The following is a 19,175-nucleotide window of genomic DNA, read 5'->3' as shown; positions in this document are numbered from 1 at the left end:
GTGGGGGTGCGCCTGCGCAAAAGCCAACCCCTGGCCCCCGGCGTCCCCGCGCGCCCTCCCCTGGTAACGGCCCGCCCCCTCCCTCCTTAGAAACGGGCGCGGCTGTAGAGGCTACCGGGCTTGTGCCGGCAGGTGGGCGACTGATCTGGCCTGCCTGTCTGCAAGCCTTCCTCCGGGAAGCTGTGACCCCTTTTGAACTATGGGGGACCCACCGCCCGACCCTGAACCCCCCTCCCAGCAACCCTCAAGTTGGAGGAGTTCCCAGACCTCCCAGCGGCGCAGTTGGGAAGTCAATCAGTTCCAGCCCAGCGTCTCTGAGGAGGTGCAGCAGATACCCCTCGATGGCCTGGACCTGCAAAGCAGTCAAGGGATCCCCGCGAGCCAGACCAACCTGCGGGGCTGGTCATCAGGGGCCAGCCTGACCCAACCGGAGAACTTGATGTACCAGTCTGAGGAAGCCCCGTTGGGTGGTCTAGAGTACCCGTCCCTGAATATGGGCTTTCCCTCCGAGTTACAGCCCCAACCTTACCTGGAAGAAGGCGAGAGCCAGGCCACCCGAACGGCCAGCCTAATGCTGCAGCAACTACAGCAGGGCCAAGGCAACCTCTTCCAGCAACTGGACTCTTCCTACCAGTCCGACTTCTTGGGCCAGTTCAACATGTACCAGAGAGAAGACCTACAGTTCGACCAGGGTGCCCAGCATGGGCCCTCCGAGAGGGATGACCCCACCCTCCAGTACACGCCCTCCGAGCTGGGCCTCATGCCCTTCAGTATGGAGGTGCCTGAGCCAGAGCCTCGGGAGCTAGCTGTGCAGAATGCCAAGGCCTACCTGCTGCAGACCAGCGTCAGTTGCAGCCTCAGCCTGTGAGAAGGGGCTCATGAGTGGGGAGGGGGTGTGACCCAGGCAGGGAGAGGCCTCACCCACCCCAGCCCCATCTCTGCCTAAGGCTCTGGGGTCTCTTCAGACAGGAGATCACCCCTCATGGGTCACCAATGCCTGTTCCAGGGGCATCTAACTCAGACCAGGAGTCAGGGGATGAAACTGCTAACAATAGCTAACATTTACTTACCAGACATTGTGCCACCATTCACACGTTAGCGCCTGGTTCTCACAGCTGAGATTAGCACACCTACCTTTCCTGTTTTATAGAGGATAAACCAAGGCAGAGAAATTAGGTCCCATATCCAAGATGATAACAGCTAGGATGTGGCAGATGCATGTAATTTGGCTCCTGAGGCCCAATTATCCACTAATTTTTTTTTGCCTGGAGAAGGAGCTTGCCAAGGCCACTTAGCTGTCCCCATTACATCTTTGTAAAACTTGCATTCTAGTGGCAGAATGGACAATATAAAAAGTGATAGGCAATGATAAGAGCTTAGGGGGAAAATAAGGCAGGGTAAAGGGGGGATTAGTGAGTACATGTTACAATAGCACGAGGTCAAGGAAGGCCTCTGAGGGGGTAACATTTGGTCAGGGACTTGAAGGAGAGCATCTTGCAGGTAACTAGAGAGGTTCAGGTATAAGACACAGCACGTTTAAAAGCTTTAAGGCTCGCTGTGTCTGAGGAACAGCAAGGAGGCTGGTATGACTGGAACCAAGCAAGAAAGGGGCAGCAGGAAGAGACAAGGCTGGAGAAGTAACAAGACTTGATAAAGGACAAAACTGACCCCATGCCTCTCATGTGCAGAGCTTGCCATGGCCCCCCAGTGCCCTCAGGGATAGGTTTATGCCTCTCATAACAGCCATTCAAACCCCTATTGGCTCTCCAAACTTCATCTCTAGGTCCTAAATCAGGAGTTTAGTCAAAACATCTAGCTCTTCCCCACAGTTCCTTCCCACCCTTGGGAGCTTCCAGATCCCCTATTGAAAAGCTGTGGCAAAGTCTGACCTCTCCTTACCCTTTCCCAATTCAGTGATGGCTCTCCAGCATAGCCCAGACTGCTGTCGAAGGGTTTCCATCCAGCAGAGGGTGAGACATACATGCTTTGAAATCAGACCAGCCTGGTTTCAAATCCTGGCTGTGCAACCACTGTGTGACCTCATGACTTCAACTCTTCTGAGCCTCTGTTTCCTCAACTGAAGAGTAGGGATCGTGATTGTTTCTCAGATGTATGATTGTGGTGAGAATCCTGCACTGCTCTCAAGTGTCCAGCATAGTCCTGGGCTTGGGTGCAAGGAAGCCATTACAGTACTGTCATCACTCTACCTCCTCTCCCCCCACAACCTCTCCCACCACCGGCTCCAGCCACTCTGACCTCCTCAGTGTTCCTCCACTATGCCAGGCACACCCTCAGCTCAAGTCCTCTGCATGTGATTCCCAATCACATCCCCTGCAAACCATGGCAGTTTCAGTACTTTCTTTCCAATCCTTTTTACCTTTCCTTTCCTTTTCATGTCAGATTGCATTGGCTGGGACTTCCAGTTCAGTGTTAAATACAAGCCTTGAAAGCAAGCATCCTCATTCCCAGTCTTTTCACCATGTTTGGAGTGTGCTGTAGGTTACTTGTGGATCCCCTTTATACAATTATAAAAATTACCTTCTATTCCTAGTTTGCTGGGCTTTTTTTTTTTTTTTTTTTTATCATAAATGGGTGTTGTATGTTATCAAACACTTTCTCTGCACTGGTTGAGGTTATCTTATAAATGTGTTTTAAGATTTATTATTTTAGAGAGCACACACAAGTATAGGGGGTGGGGCTAAGGGAGAGAATCCCAAGCAGACTCCCTGTTGAGCAGGGAGCCTCTCTCAGGGCCCCATCCCAGGACCCTTGAAATCACGACCTGAGCTGAAGTCATGAGTTGGATGCTTCTGACTGAGCCACCCAGGTGCCCCAACTTGTTATATATATATTAACATGATGAGTTATATTTTTTCTACTTTTCTAATATCAGACCAGTCCTGTTATTAGCCCAGTTTAATCATGGTATGTTGTCTTTTTGAGAGCAACTTTTTGCTGGGTGCCAAATGCTAATATTTAGCTCAGGATTTCAGCATCCAGGGGCCCCTGGGTGGTTCAGTTGGTTAAGTGTCTGCCTTTGGCTCAGGTCATGATCCTGGGATCTCCCTGCTCAGCAGAGTCTGCTTCTCCCTCTGCCTCTCCCCACCTGTCCCCTTGCTTGTGCTCTCTCACTCTCTCTCTCTCAAATAAATAAAATCTTAAGGGGCAGCCCGGGTGGCTCAACCATTTAGTGCCGCCTTCCACCCAGAGTATGATCCTGGAGACCCCAGGATCAAGTCCCACGTCAGGCTCTCTGCATGGAGCCTGCTTCTCCCTCTGCACCCGCCCCTTTCTCTGTGTCTCTCATGAATAAAATCTTTTAAAATCTTAAAAAAAAAAATCAGCATCTATATTTCTAAACGAAATTGGCATGGAATTTGCCTGTCTCCTAGTTTCCTTGAGTTTTATTAAGATTCTGTTAGACTCATGAAATGTCTCAGGGCCTATATACCAGTTGCCCCCTCTGACTGAAACACCCCTAATATCTGTATGATTTGGCTCCTCACATCATTCAGATCTCAGCTTAAATGTCACCTTGGTGTGACCTTCCCTGGCCTCCCATATTCACAATGGGAAGCCATCTATCCCTGGCATTCCCTGTCCCCATTCCCTGCTCTGTCTTCACAGGACACACTATATATTTTGCCTATTGGGTTAATGTCTGTCTCCATCAACGAATGTCAGCTCCACCAGGACAGGGACAGTTTCTCTTCTCCACGAGGGTCCCCAGCTCCAGGCACAGGACCAGGCACATAATAGCTCACTGAGCTGAGCTAGTGCTGTTTCCCACCTCCCACTCCCTCCCCGCGGGAGGCAGGTATGAGCACCTGGTGAACCTGCTGACCAAGATCCTGAACCAGCGGCCCGAGGACCCCTTGTCCATCCTGGAGTCGCTGAACCGCACCACGCAATGGGAGTGGTTCCACCCCAAGCTGGACACCATGCGGGACGACCCCGAGATGGAGCCCACCTACGAGATGGCGGACAGACAGAGGGGGCTGTTCCTTCGGAGCGGCGCAGGAGGCGAGGGCGAACAGGAGTTGGAGGAGGAAGTGGTGAGTGAGCCGGTGGGAGGGGCGGGCGGCGCGACGGGCGATGGCCGGGGCTTAGGCACCCCTGAGCTCAGGTCTGCAGGTGAGGGAGCGCACGCGGTACCCACCCAGAAACACAAACGATTTCGGTTTCATGTGCGCGCCGGGCTGAGGGGGCCAAGACCAGGTCACTGAGGGCTTAGAGTGCCAGGCCCAGGGCCTCGGGCTTTCTCCTGAGCGCCCTGGAGTGCCCTGCAAGCATCTGAAGCAGAAGACAGAAGAGCTAGTGGGCTCTGCTTTTTAGAAACCTGACTCCTGCAGCCGCCTCGAAGTGGAGACTGGAGTCTCTTACTGTCTTTTCTTTAATCCTTCCTCCTGAGAATAATCTGCTTTGCAGACCTCCTGGAGTCTCTCAGGACTGAAGTGCACCACACCCCCACTCCGCGAGTCCTTGGACTCAGTTTCCCCTTTTGTTAAGTTGAGACCCTCTAAGAATTCTTCCACTCTTGGCCCCTTAACATTTCACTATCCTCAGAATATTTAATTCCACAACTATTGCCAGAATTTGACAACAGCCGAGAAATCAGGTAAAGTGTTCTTTCCCTCTCATGCAAGAAATATTTGTGGAGAACCCTTGTTTAGATCCTTCGGATACCTCCTAGGCCCTTGCTAAGAGCTTGAAGAGCACTGTCTCCTTTTCATCCCTGAAGCAACCCTGCAAGGCAAGTGCTACTTATTCCTATTTGTGGAGGAAAGACATAGGCTCAGAGGGCACAGAGGAAGCACCATGACCTCCAGAGCCCCTGCCATACACAACCTTCGTCCTGTCTGCAGCCGATGAGGCTCTGTGCTCACTTCCAGCTATGATTCTGAGACTCCAGGATTCTGGGGAAGGAACGTGCCACCCATGGGCAAGGAGAGCCCAGGTGGAAATCCCAAGTCTTGTGGATCCCTGGATGGCGCAGCGGTTTAGCGCCTGCCTTTGGCCCAGGGCGCGGTCCTGGAGACCCGGGATCGGATCCCACGTCGGGCATCCCGGTGCATGGAGCCTGTTTCTGTCTCTGCCTCTCTCTCTCTCTGTGACTATCATAAATAAAGGCCAAAAAAAGAAAAGAGAAAAAAAAAAAGAAAAAAGAAAAAAAAAATCCCAAGTCTTGGGCACGAAGTTTTACCTGGGAGTGTGGTTTTAAATTTCAGATCTGGGGGCAGCCCAGGTGGCTCAGAGGTTTAGCGCTGCCTTCAGCCCAGGGCATGATCCTGTAGTCCCGGTTTCCAGTTCCACATTGGGCTCCCTGCATGGAGCCCGCTTCTCCCTTTGCCTGAGTCTCTGCCTGTGTGTGTGTGTGTGTGTGTGTCTTATGAATAAATAAATAAAATCTTTAAAAATAAATAAAATAATAAATTTCAGATCTGGAGGCCCCACTTACTTAGAACTTCACCTTTCCTAACCCTTCCTACCTCGCCCCCGGATCTAACCCATATCTAAGGCAATATCTAAGGCAGAGGGCCCTGCTGCACTCCTGGGAAATTCTATCCTTTGGGAGGCTCTGCCCCTTTATATGTGTGTCTGGACAGGGGTGGTCCCCTGAAGGCCCCACCCCACCCCTTTAGAACTTGGGAGCTGGAATTCTTTTTTTTTTTTTACTTTTTAATATTTTGCTTTTATTTTATTCATGAGAGGCAAAGGGAGAAACAGAGCAGGGAGCCTGATGTGGGACCTGATCCCAGGATCCCAGGACCTCAGGACCACGACCTGAACCAAAGACAGACACTTAACTCACTGAGCCACCCAGGTGCCCTGGAGCTGGAATTCCTTTATATATATATATATTTTTAAATTTATTTAGTCATGAAATACACACAAACACATAGAGGCAGAGACACAGGCAGAGGGAGAAGCAAGAGCCCCATGTGAGACTCCATTCCAGACCCCACGATCATGCCCTGAACCAAAGGCAGAGGCTCAACCACTGAGCCACCCAGGCATCCCTGGAGCTGGAATTCCTAATGGGAGGTCTGCAAAGGGCAAAATTGTGGGCATTTGTGACATGTACATGTCTCTAAGAAAAGACTTAAAGAAATTCAGCTTTTTGTGTTTCTTTTTCTTTCTTTCTTTTTTTTTTTTTTTTTTTTTATTTATGATAGTCACAGAGAGAGAGAGAGAGGCAGAGACACAGGCGGAGGGAGAAGCAGGCTCCATGCACCGGGAGCCCGATGTGGGATTTGATCCCGGGTCTCCAGGATCGCGCCCTGGGCCAAAGGCAGGCGCCAAACCGCTGCGCCACCCAGGGATCCCTGTGTTTATTTTTCTGATAGAAGATGAGGCTCTCATTTCCCTTTTCCTATTTCTTCTAAATTGCTAGCTGAGATCCCCAACAGCCTTTGTGGAGTAATGCATTCTTTCCTTACCGCTTCCTTTGAAATGCCATCTCTATGATTTATTTACACCTATATGGACTTGACCTGTTTGTGGATTCTCTTTTCTTCACCTTCACTCTGTGTATGGCTCTCTGCTCTAGAACTCTCCAGCTTGCTGTGTACAGCCACTGCAACGCAGATTTGGCTATTTGGTAGCAGAAGGCTCCCTGTCACTGTGCCTCTGTTTTGTAACAGAGGCTGGTTATTCTTCCATTTATAATTTCAGACTAACTTAGGGCACACCTAGCATGGAGTTGGCTTGGGATTCCCTCTCTCCCTCTCCCTCTCCCTCTCCCTCTCCCTCTCCCTCTCCCTTTTCCTTTGCCTCTCCCACCTCTTGTTCTCTCTCTCTCTCAAAATAAATAAATGATACCTTTAAAAAGTAACTTCAGACTAACTTTAGTATTACTGCATCACATTCCAAAAACTAACACTTTACTGTACCCGTTTGACAGCATAGATCACATTAAGGCAGGAAGTAGATGATGTTGCAGAACTGGAGACAAGTGGTTAAAACAAGATAGAAGTTTCTCTCACACCTGATATTTACACCTGATATTCAAGCAGTCCACAGCTGAGAAGATTGGCTCCCCTGGGAAGGGGCACTGAAGGCTGTCTTCTCCCCCATTCCCAACCCCCTTCCTTGTTTCTACACCAAGAGAACAGTGGTGGGGTTTTTTTTAAAGATTTTATTTATTTATTCATGAGAGACACACAGAGAGGCAGATATATAGGCAGACAACCAGGCTCCCTGAATGGAGCCTGATGCGGGACCCAATCTCAGGACCCCAGGATCATGCCCTGAGCCAAAGTCAGATGCTCAAGATGCCTGGGAGGCTCAGTGGTTGAGCATCTGCCTTTGGCTCAGTGCGTGATCCTGGGATCCTGAGATCTTTTTTTTTTTTTTTTTTTTTATTTATTTATGATAGTCATACAGAGAGAGAGGCAGAGACACAGGCAGAGGGAGGAGCAGGCTCCATGCACCGGGGGCCCGATGTGGGATTCGATCCCAGGTCTCCAGGATCGCGCCCTGGGCCAAAGGCAAGCGCCAAACCGCTGCGCCACCCAGGGATCCCGGGATTCTGAGATCTTGATTGAGTCCCACATCGGGCTCCCTGCAGGGAGCCTGCTTCCATCTCCGTCTGTGTCCCTGCCTCTCTCTCTCTGTGTCCCTCATGAATAAATAAAATCTTTAAAAAATACAATACAAAACAAAACAAACAAACAAACAGAAAAAAAAAAACCAAAGGCAGATGCTCAACCACTGATCCACCCGGGTGTCCTGAGAGAACATTTTTCAGCATCATAGAAGCCTGGGTATAAATCCCCTCTCTGGCCAATGCAGTCAGTAAGGCTTGTTTCTGGCCGCAAATGCTTAATTGTATCAGGCTCCCCGCAGGGAGCCTGCTTCTCCCTCTGCCTATGTTTCTGCCTCTCTCTGTGTGTCTCTCCTGAATGAATGAATAAATAAATAAAATGGACCAAGCATTTCAGAAAAACATTTAATTACTTCATTTGGCCAAGAGTGGGCAGAGTTGGGGCATCTTGTCTGTGAGATCACTAAGAATCCGGCTTTTCCCTCCCCTCTGCTCTGTGTTTGGTCCTTGAGCCCATCACTTGATGTTCAAAAAACCGTTGCTACAGCCTCAAACATCATATCCCCACACCAGTGTCCCAAAAAGGGAGGAAAGGAGCTTGTCTTTGTATGTCTCGTGCCTGGCTTGCTCAGTCTGAGGAGCCTGCGGCTTGATCTCAGGGCTGTGAATTTGAACCCCACGTTGGGGGTAGAGATTACTAGAAAAATAAATAAACCGGGGCACCTGGGTGGCACAGCCAGTTGTGTTGACTCTTGGTTTTGGCTCAGGTCGTGATCTCAGGGTCATGGGTTCAAGTCCCCAGGTTGGGTTCTGTGCTCAGCACAGAGTCTGCTTGAGTCTCTCTCCCTCTCCTCCCCTTCCTGCTCATGCTCATTTGCTCTCTCTATATCTCAAATAAATAAACAAACTTTAAAAAATTAAAATTAAAAATAAATTTTTAAAATTGGGAGTAAAAGTTTCCCAGAAGCCTCTCAGAAGACCTCTGCTTGCATCTCATTGCCCAGATTGAGTGACATAACAATCCCTGGCTCCAAGGGAGGCTGGGAAAACAACCTTGGAGCAATGGAGAAAGGGCTTGGGGATGGTGCTGGCTCAGCCAGCTCACAGGACTGATTGACCCTTTTCAAGCCAAGGGTAGAGATGTGGCTGGGGCCCACGGCAGAGCTGGTATTCAGGGACCCCAGTACCCATACTTCACTTTTGCCCCTCTCTCCTTCTGGCCCTCTCTACTTCACAACATACAGCTGCCCCATAGCAGCTGAGTTTACTTTTTTAAAAATACCATCCAGTTGCCATCAGGAAATCCTTTCTCCCAGATCATAGATGGGATCTTCCTGGAAACTGGGAAGAAGAAAAGAAGAAGAAAGAGTCTGGCCAGAGAATCTGGGTTCAAACCCAGTGTTACCAAAGGAGTAATTTCTAGGCAGGTGAATGCCAGCTGCACTCTAACTCAGTCACACATTATGGGGCTGTGAGGGGAGTAGAAAGAGAAGCAGAGTCTGATCTGTCATTTTAGGTCAGTTTTCCACTCTTGCTCCAATAAACACTGGCCAAGGTGGCGAGATAATAATTTAAACATGATTGGTAAGGGCACTCCATTGGTAAGGGACTCTGGGGGTGGTGGTGTGGATTAAGCAGGGAGGATTCTCAGAAAGAAGGTGATGCCACTGGTCCATGGGCCAGGCACACACTCCCAAGAAAGTTTCCTAGGCTCATTCCTTTATCTTCCTTCCTGTCAGCAAGGTGTCTTAGAATTAAGTTTGACTCAGCCCTCCCTGACTTGCTGGTATCACCATCAATTAGGAAGACAAGCTTTTGCATTGTGTTTACAATTGAAGGAAAGTGCCAGAACTACTTTCAAAAGAACAATTCTCCTATTCTAAAATATTGGGCTGTGCCTCTATGGAGCCGAGATAACCAATAGCACAATCTCAGTGGCTTAATATTACACAATTTATTTCTTGCTCACATTACCTGCCCATCCAGAGTTAGCAAAAGAACTTTTTGCTCATCAGCTGCTTGAGATCCCAGGATGATTTCTTGATGGAGATTGCATTGTGCCACAGGCTTCCACAGTTGCAGAGTAAAAAGCGCATAGCCAACCCCACATTGGCTCTTACAGCTTCTGCCTGGCTGTGACATGTGTCCCTCTCTGTCACTGCTGCTTCAAGTATTCAGAGCAAGTGACACGGCCCCTCCCTGAGTACAATGGGGGTAGAGGTGGGAGCCTATCATTCTCCTTTGGGGAGGGACTGCAAACACTTGCAGACCATAGTATGCCTATGTCCAGCAGGCATAGGGAGAAGATGCAATAAATTGTTCATCTTTTTTTTAAAAAGATTTTATTTATTCATGAGAAACACAGAGAGAGAGGCAGAAACATAGGCAGAGGGAGTAGCAGCTCCCTGCAGGGAGCCCGACGCCGGACTTGATCCTAAGACCCTGGGATCACACCCTGAACTGAAGGCAGATACTCAACCACTGAGCCACCCAAGTGTCCCAATAAATTGTTCATCTTAACACTATTCACAATTGGAGCTTTTATGAAAATGAGAATGCAATATATAAACCTTTAGGAAAAAAACCTCAGTATGCTTGTCACCAAATCTTTCACAGCAACTGTTGTGATTTAAGCATCAGCATCATATTTACACCAAACATCTGTTATGGATTGCATTGTGTCCTCCAAAAATTCTTGTGAAGGAGAAAGTATCTCTCCTCCAGGTGCTTCAGAATGGGACCTTATTTGGAAGTAGGGTCACTGCAGATGTAATTAGTTAAGATGGGGTCATTGTGGAATAGGGTGAGCCCCTAGTCCAATAAGACCAGCGTCCTTAAAGGAGGTTAAATGTGGACACAAAGTCTCAGTCATCCACTGTGTGGCTCCCACATTTACCTATTTCAGTTTCAGTCACACACTTAAGGTGGACCCATGTTGTTTTCTTATTGATGCTCTAACGAATTTAGTGGCTTAGATTTCTGGACCAGAACAAAAAAAAGTATTCAGGTTAGCCTTGTGGCCATATGGTTATGGGGGTGGCTGGACCCAAACCTCAATGTTTTCTAGTCCCAGTCATCAACTTACTTGTTCTCACTCCCTTCCTGCCCTCACCCCCTGTTCTCTGTCTCTCCCCTTCTGTCTCCCTGAACAAAGCAGATGGTGAAGGAGGAGGCAATGAGGGCAAGACTTATCATGCCCATCCTCTGACATCATTGATTCCTGAACTCAAAACCAGCCTCTTCCCTTAATTTGCTATATGATTTAGGGTATCTGTTAAGGGTGCATTTGGCTGCAAGTAACAGAAAACTACTATAAGTGGCTGCTTTGTCCCATAGAACAAGAAGGCCAGGAGGTAAGGCAGCTTAGTGATGCCACTGGGGAGAGGCAGTTTCCACCTTTCAGCTCTACCATCATTAGGGTGTGGGACATTGTCTCCCATATGTTGCCTCATGGACCCAAAATAGCTGCTGTGCCTCCAGATTTCACATCCTGTTCCAGGCAGAAGAAAGAGGGAAGGATGAAGGAGTAAAGGATTTTCTCCTAGTGGTTTTTTGTTGTTATTGTTGTTGTCGTTTTGCCTTTTCTTTCATATAATGGACATCCTCCCCAAGGACTCGCTCCTACATCTCACTGACCAACCGTGATCGCATCAGCAGCTGGGTTACAGAGTAGTTCCCTTCTCTGGATTTTAGAAGAGTCAGGCTGGGGAGCCAGGCTTCAGCCTTCCCTCTGCCCTCCACCCCACCCCTCTGCAGGTTGAGACAGCGGTGCCCAACATCATGGAAACAGCCTTCTACTTGGAACAGGCTGGTGTGGGCCTGAGCTCAGACGAGAGTTTCCGCATCTTCATGGCCCTGAAGCAGCTGGTGGAACAACAGCCCATCCACACCTGCCGCTTTTGGGGCAAGATCCTGGGGCTCAGCCGCAGCTACCTGGTGGCTGAGGTGGAGTTCCGGGAGGGCGAGGAGGAGGCGGAGGAGGAGGAGGTGGAGGAGATGATGGAGAGCGCCGAAGGCATGGATGCTCATGGCGGCGAGGAGGAGGGCGAGGAGGACGAGGAGAAGGTCATCGACATTATCCCCAAGCCCATGTGGAAGCCACCGCCCATCGTCCCCAAGGAGGAGAGCCGCTCAGGCACCAACAAGTACCTGTATTTTGTGTGCCACGAGCCAGGCCGGCCGTGGACACGGTTGCCGCACGTCACGCCCATCCAGATCGTGCAGGCCCGCAAGATCAAGAAGTTCTTCACCGGCCACCTGGACGCGCCCGTCAACAGCTACCCGCCCTTCCCGGGCAACGAGGCCAACTACCTGCGGGCCCAGATTGCACGCATCTCGGCCGCCACGCACATCAGCCCGCTCGGCTTCTACCAGTTCAGCGAAGAGGAGGGTGATGAGGAGGAAGAGGGCGGTGCAGGCCGCGACTCCTACGAGGAGAACCCCGACTTTGAGGGCATCCCGGTGCTGGAGCTGGTGGATTCCATGGCCAACTGGGTGCACCACACGCAGCACATCCTGCCGCAGGTGAGGACCAGGGACAGCCTCTTCACCTGGGGCAGAACCAGGGGCTCCCCAGCACTGCTTTCTGCCAGACGCAGTGCTGAATAATGTGCATTCGCCCGTTGTTTTCATTCACTCTGGGGAAATCCGCTGACAGTGGCAGAGACCTTCCAGGGCCACGTGCATCTTGGTGGCCTGCATTTTTCAGATTTTTGAAAAGGTGACAGCACACACATTCTAGATATCATGCAGCAGCTCAAGCTGGGGTTGGGACTGCAGTACTGCTCAGAGACTTTATTTCTGTTGCAAATTGCTTCTCATTAGTTCAGGTTGGGGTTGCTGCCAAATGACACACACACACACACAAAAGTATGCTTTTCACAGCTTTTCAGAATTTGGAATTGTGGATAAGAGACTGAAGACCTGGCTTTCTCAAATGCCCGACTTGTTGGACTCTACATTCATTCATTCACTCATTCAAGGAAACACCTGCTGTGTGCTAGGAAATTTTATTCATTCATGTATTCAACAAACTTCTATTGACTCCACCTACCTCACTCCCTGTTGCAATATTTTATTGAATCCAAATAACTTTTTAGATTGTTATGACTATCATTCCCATTTCATAGTTGAGGCAACTGAAGTCTGCTCTATGCTGTGCACTTCGGTTCACTCATTCAACGAACATGAATGAGCCCTCCAGTACCTCATGGAACCCAACAGCAGTCTAATGAGAGAGGCCCCTATGACACCACTATTTCACAGGTGAACAGAGGATCATATGGGCTGCAGAATGTCAGCTCCACAGGGCAGAGATGGGAGGGGTCTCTTCTCTCGAGGATGTATCCCCAGCATCTACCTGTATATAGTAAGCACTCATTAAATACATGAAAAATGAGTGGATGAATGCACAGTTGGGAGCCACACAGCTAGCAGATAGCAGGCGTCTCCACCTTACCACTACAGCTCTCTCAGGCTGTCCTCCCTCCCGCAACCCTGCCCATACCTGGGTCCCTGAGGACAGGGCCAGTGCCCAGTGTCCTTCCTGGCCCCTTACCCCCTCCCAGAGTCCAGGTGCCGACTGACCTTCCCCTTCCTCTCCTCCCCTTCAGGGCCGCTGCACTTGGGTGAACCCTTTGCAGAAGATGGAAGAGGAAGAGGAGCTGGGGGAGGAGGAAGAGAAGGCAGATGAGGGGATGGAGGAGGTGGAGCAGGAGGTGGGGCCCCCGTTGCTCACCCCGCTCTCAGAAGACGCAGGTAATGGTCCTCTTCCTTCATACATGCCAGCCCACCAGCCCAGGTGGAGCCTGGGGAGAAAGTAGGGGTGGGGGGGACAAGAAGACTGCCGAGGGCATCTCTCTGAGCCTCAGATATTGTCTCCTCTATAATATGGGGTTGGTGACAGTGACCCCTCTTGGGGTTATGGGGACATGTCCATCTTGAGAGTCATGTCAAGCACATGGCCATGTTGCAGATGGGAGGGATATGATGTTTTGAGCCCCATGTGGGTTTGGGGGAGAGAGGAAGAGAGAGAGTTAGAGAGGCTTTCCCCCAAGGAGGCAGGACCTGAGTTGGATTTTGGAAGCCTGGAGAGGAATTTCCTGAGGTCAGGGCCTCAGGTCCCTGGAGGAAGGGAGAAGGAGAGGCTGAGAGTGGGTGAGTAGACACAGCACAAATTTGAACCCAGATCTCCGGGAGCCCAGGGCCTGTGCTGTGCCCTCTGCACTGTGGCCCAAACCAGTAGCCAACCTGGAAGGGAGATCATAGCATCTCCTGCAAGGGAGGTGAGGTAAGTATACCCACTTCTTGGGTGTGGTCACTGAAGCTCAGAGAGGTGCGGTGGCTTCCTGGGGCCAGCCACAGTTCCCTTCATGCCTCTTCCCTATCCTCCTCCTTTGCTCCCTCCCCTCTTTCTGTCTCCCCTCCAGGGGGCTGTGCAGGGCTTCAGGAAGCTCTGACCTCCCTGGTGCTCTCCATTCTCCTGCAGAAATCATGCACATGTCTCCCTGGACTGCCCGCCTGTCCTGCAGTCTCTGCCCGCAGTACTCCGTGGCTGTCGTACGCTCCAATCTTTGGCCAGGGGCGTATGCCTACGCCAGTGGCAAGTAGGTCTTCTCCTAATACTTCCAGCAGAGAAAGCCCCTCCAACTTCTTCAGAGTCAGGGTGAGGGCAGGGGGCGGGGCGGAGATTGGCAGGACCCCCTTCAGGAAGCCCCCAGGGCTGACTCCCACACTCAGCTCCAGGAGTTCCACTAAGGCTAAAATGAGAAATCCTCGGATAAGAGAATGGAGAATCAGAGAAAGGAATGGACCCAGGGTCACATAGCATATGCAGGATTCAAACCCTGGATCTCTGGCCTCCCAGCCCAGGCTTCTTGGCTATATGGGTCACAGAGCTTGAAAGGACTCAGGAGTCCACTTTGAGGTGGCTGTGTCAGGAGCAGAGGCTTGTGTCTGGGGGAGTCTAACTCCTTCCCTGGGCCCCCTGGACAGTTCTTCCAATTTGAATGTTCTCCTCTACTGGGCAGAAGTCCTCCCAACCAGGATCCCCCACCAGCTGCTCCCAAAAGGTCTGCAGGCTGAAGTTACTCCTGCATCTTCCCACCTGCAGCTACACACTCACCACCCACTCACTACACATCAAGAGTTCCTGGGTCTCTCCCACCAGGCGCATCCCAGCCTTCCTGCTTAACCACTTAGGGAGTGCACCCCGCAGCCATCGGGCGGGCGCACTTACCAGCTCTGTCCACCAGATGGCATGATAAGTTTCCATAGATTTTTTTATTTTTCCATCTCTGTGATAAACCTATACTTTGTTGGATCCTATGATGAGATTTCAAGTAATCTTGATACTTCAATTACATTCTTGGCATTTTCCCCCCTCCAGAAACAAGGAAGAATCTCGCCTGCTTGTTTTTGCCAACCCCCTTCTTCTGGCCACATCCTAATTTGCCAACATCTGTTCTTTTCTTTCTTTCTTTTAAGATTTTATTTTTTTTAATTTTAATTTTTTAAATTTTTAAAAAGACTTTATTTATTTATTCATGGGGGGGGGCAGAGGGAGAAGCAGGCTCCATGCAGGGAGCACGATATGGGACTTGATCCCAGGACTCCAGGATCATGCCCTGGGCCAAAGGCAGGTGCCAAACCGCTGAGCCACCTGGGAATCCCAAGACTTTATTTTTAAGTAATCTCAACACCCAATGCAGGGCTCAAACTCATAACCCTGAGATCAAGAGTCACATGCTCCATCAACTGAGCCAGCCAGGCGTTCTGCCAATATCTTTCTGAAAGCAACAGATCCAAATTTGGAACTCCATTCACTCATCCAACCACTCACCCAAACACCACTCAATCATTCATCCCTCCAACTATTTTTTTTTAAAAGATTTTATTTATTTGGGAGAGATAGAGAACGTACACAAGCACAAGTGGGGGGAGGGGCAAAGGGAGAAGCAGGAACAGATTCCTCACTGAGCAGGGAGCCCAGATAGGGCTTGATCCCAGGACCCTGGGATCACAACCTAAGCCAAAGGCAGACACTTACCAATTGAGTCACCCAAGTGCCCTGCTCCCCTTTCTTTTTCTTTATAAAAGACTTAGATGTTACTGTTTGATAGCTATATGTTAGGTCCCAGGCCCTTTATTGAAAAGATGATGTGTATCGTGCCTCTGAGCAGACAGAATCATAGACATTAATCATACAGCAAACACCCCCTCAGCTGAATAAATACCCTGTTACAAACTAAGTACCACTGGGGACAGTGGAGGGACCAATTACAGCTGGAAATTGTCATCTTAAGGGGATCAGAGTAGATTCCTGGGAAGAGCAGCCTTGATGTGAAATCTTTGGGAAAAGAGAAGTAACAAACAGGGAGAAAAGCAGATAGAGGACACTCTAGACCAGAGGTTCCCAGACTGGGAGTGCACAGGATCTGGTTAAACTGCAGGGTCAGGTGGGCACAGGACTGGGGTTGGGGCCTGAGAGTCTGTCTTCCTTGCAAGTTCAATCTCACGGGTGAGGTTTCCAAGGAAGTAGTATATTTGAAGGCTCTGAGAAAGACCTGGAGGAAAACAACTGTCTCCAGAAGACCAAGGCTGTGATAAAGGGCAAAGCCACAGAGCCTTCATGGCAAACTCTCCATTCCCCTTTCCCCCCAGCCCCCTGCTATTCCTCTCTGCCTCTCTTCCTAACTCCTGGTCCCCTTCCTTTTCTCCCATATTCTCTTCTAATTAAAATTCTGGGAACAGGTAGACTGGGAGGCTTGGACGCACCCAATTATGTTTGTGTTTATTATCAGTCTCCTCCTTCTAGAATGTAGGCACCATAGCAGGGATTCTTGCTTAACGTGTTCACTGCTGGGTCCCCACATCTAGACCAGCACTGTCCAACACAAATAAAATACAAGCCACCTGTATCATTTTCGATTATCTTTTCTTTTCTTTTTTAAGATTTTATTTATTTATCCATGACAGACACACAGAGAGAAGCAAAGACATAGGCAGAGGGAGAAGCAGGCTCCCAATGGGGAGCCTGATGCGGGACTCGATCCCCGGACCCCAGGATCATGACCTGAGCCAAAGGCAGATGCTTGACCACTGAACCACCCAGGTGCCCCCCCGCCTTTTTTTACTTTTTTATTTTTAATTTTTTCTATTTTTTAAATTAAAAATTTTTTTTCCAGTGCTAGCCACATTCAAGAATAAAAACAAAATTCATCTTAATAATATATTTTATTTCATCCTAAATATCCTAAATGCTATCATTACAACATGAAATCAGTAATGTAAAAATTATCAAGCTGTTTTGCACTCTGTCTTATTTTCATACTATGTCTTCAGAATCTGCTGTGAAGTTGACACTTACAGTACATTCCGTTTGATGCTACCTTTTCATCAGAAGTACTTGACCTGTATTCATTTTTTAAACGGATTTTATTTATTCATGAGAGATCCAGGGAGGCAGAGACACAGGCAGACGGAGAAGCAAGCTCCCTGCAAGGAGCTCGGTGTAGGACTTGATCCCACGACCCTGGGATCACCACCCAAGCCAAAGGCAGACGCTTAACCACTGCCACCAGGTATCCCTTGACCTGTATTCAGATTTCACAACATTTACAGTTGACATAATAGATTCGGACATGTTTAGACATTTGCCAATAACCATACTGAGTATCAGTTTTATTGCTTAAATGTAAGTTCATTAAAATTAAATAAAATCCACTCTGACAACAACAGAACACACATTCTTCTCAGGTGCACATAGAACAGCTTCCAGGACTAGACTGTGAAACAAGTCTCAATACATTTACCCAGATATTGATCATACAAAATATGTTCTCTGGCCACACTGGGGTGAAATTAGAAATCATTAACAGAAGGAATTTGGGGGAATTTCACAGATATGTAGAAATTAACACATTCCTAAATAACCAGGGGTGCTGAAGAAGAAATTGCCAGCAAAAATAGAAAATCAGGGCAGCCTGAGTGGCTCAGCGGTTTAGCGCCACCTTTGGCCTAGGGTGTGATCCTGGAGACCCGGGATGGAGTCCCACATTGGGTTCCCCGCATGGAGCCCGCTTCTCCCTCTGCCTGTGTCTCTGCCTCTCTCTCTCTCTCTCTCTATGTCTCTCATGAATAAATAAATAAAACCTTAAAAAAATAGAAAATCAAATACAATTTAGGCACCTGGGTGGCTCAGTGGTTGAGTGTCTGCCTTTGGCTCAGGTCCTGGGATCGAGTCCTGCGTTGGGCCTCCTGCGGGGAGCCTGCTTCTCTCTCTGCATATGTCTCTGCCTCTTTCTGTGTGTCTCTCATAAATAAAAAAAATCTTTTTTAAAAAAGAAAAAATCAAATACAATTAGAAACTCGGTGATTTGGTCACACTAGCCACATGTCAAGTGCTCAGTGGTTATATGTGTTGTCATAGAGTGTGACTCTAGACATGCCTGGCACTTAGGAGTCAGTGCTCAAAAAAGATTGAAGAAGGAACACCCAAACAAGAGAAACCCTGTGGGCAGATATCACCCCACCACCCACCACTTTTCAGTCATGCTGTGCCCCCAGCTGGGCCCTACTTTCAATGAAAGCCCAGGCTGGGGCCTTCAAGAGAGGATTCCCAGTATCTCTCTGCCTTTGCAGGAAGTTTGAGAACATCTACATTGGCTGGGGTCACAAGTACAGTCCCGACAACTTCAACCCACCCCTGCCAGCCCCCATTCAGCAGGAGTACCCCAGGGGCCCAGAGGTCATGGAGATGAGTGACCCCACTGTGGAGGAGGAGCAGGCCCTCAAGGCAGCCCAGGAGCAGGCCCTGGCAGCAGCAGAGGAAGAAGAGGAAGATGAGGAAGAAGATGAGGATGAGGACCTGGATGACTGAAGGGGACCCCATAGCCCCCTCCCCCAAGCAGGTAGATAGCAGGTTTTCCCTTACACATTGTTAGCAATGCGTTGTTTTTTTTCACGGTTGTTTTGATTTCTGCCCGTGGAGGGCAGGAGTAGAAGAGGAAGGTAGCTGCTCTAAATAAAATTTCTCCCAGCATTATGGCCTAGCTCTTCATTTGTTTGTTGACATGGCCTCCAAGTTAGGGCTATGGGCTCTGTTGGGAACAGACATGGCCCAGCAGAGTCTCTCTGTTTCATTTCTTCCTTCATCTGGCCATCAAACTGCTATTGAAAGGCTTTTGGTTAGCTCAGCCCTGCACTGGGGACACAGAGGTGGCCAAGGAGCCCCAGCTCTGCTTTCCTGGGGCTCACATTCTGCAGGAAAGATGGACACATCCTCCAGCAGTGACAAAGCAGATGGGGGAGCCCAGAGGACTGACAGAGCTCCTGATCCGACTCTTGAAGGGTCAAGGACAGAGTGAAGAAGAGCATTCCAAGCAGAGGGAACAGCATATGCAAGGACCCAAGGGCAAGAGAGAGTTGTATTGATGTCATTTCCGGAATCTCCATGTTTGGACATGATGTGAGGAGTTAGTGGTGAGTGATGATGTTGGAAAGAGAGATTGGCTGGAGCAGATCACTCAGGGCTTTACTTTGCCCTGAGAACAGTAGGGAGCCACAGATGCGCTTGGAGCAAGGGAAGGCCCCAGTCACATTCATGCATTAGAAAGACTTTTCTAGATGC

General features: G+C 49.4%; 1 protein-coding gene across 1 annotated transcript; it reads left to right on the top strand.

The window, feature by feature from the left end:
• The first annotated feature begins 199 nt into the window (after positions 1–199).
• RSPH6A (radial spoke head 6 homolog A) lies at positions 200–18,521 on the top strand. The gene is made up of 6 exons (XM_026014196.2): positions 200–864; positions 3,818–4,055; positions 11,303–12,070; positions 13,159–13,303; positions 14,034–14,151; positions 18,188–18,521. The coding sequence occupies exons 1-6, from the start codon at positions 200–202 to the stop codon at positions 18,423–18,425; spliced, it is 2,172 nt and encodes a 723-aa protein (XP_025869981.1). The 3' UTR covers positions 18,426–18,521.
• The last annotated feature ends 654 nt before the right edge of the window (positions 18,522–19,175 follow it).

This window comes from Vulpes vulpes, chromosome 1, assembly GCF_048418805.1.
Source record: "Vulpes vulpes isolate BD-2025 chromosome 1, VulVul3, whole genome shotgun sequence".
In the NCBI taxonomy this organism is placed as follows: Eukaryota; Metazoa; Chordata; class Mammalia; order Carnivora; family Canidae; genus Vulpes; species Vulpes vulpes.
This window is presented reverse-complemented; position numbering and strand designations above follow the sequence as displayed.

Coding starts and splice junctions, on each gene's coding strand:
- RSPH6A (XM_026014196.2), top strand. CDS start 200: ATGGGGGACCCACCGCCCGACCCTGAACCCCCCTCCCAGCAACCCTCA. Junction 4,056..11,302: donor AGGAGTTGGAGGAGGAAGTG/GTGAGTGAGCCG, acceptor ACCCCTCTGCAG/GTTGAGACAGCGGTGCCCAA. Junction 12,071..13,158: donor CGCAGCACATCCTGCCGCAG/GTGAGGACCAGG, acceptor CCTCCCCTTCAG/GGCCGCTGCACTTGGGTGAA.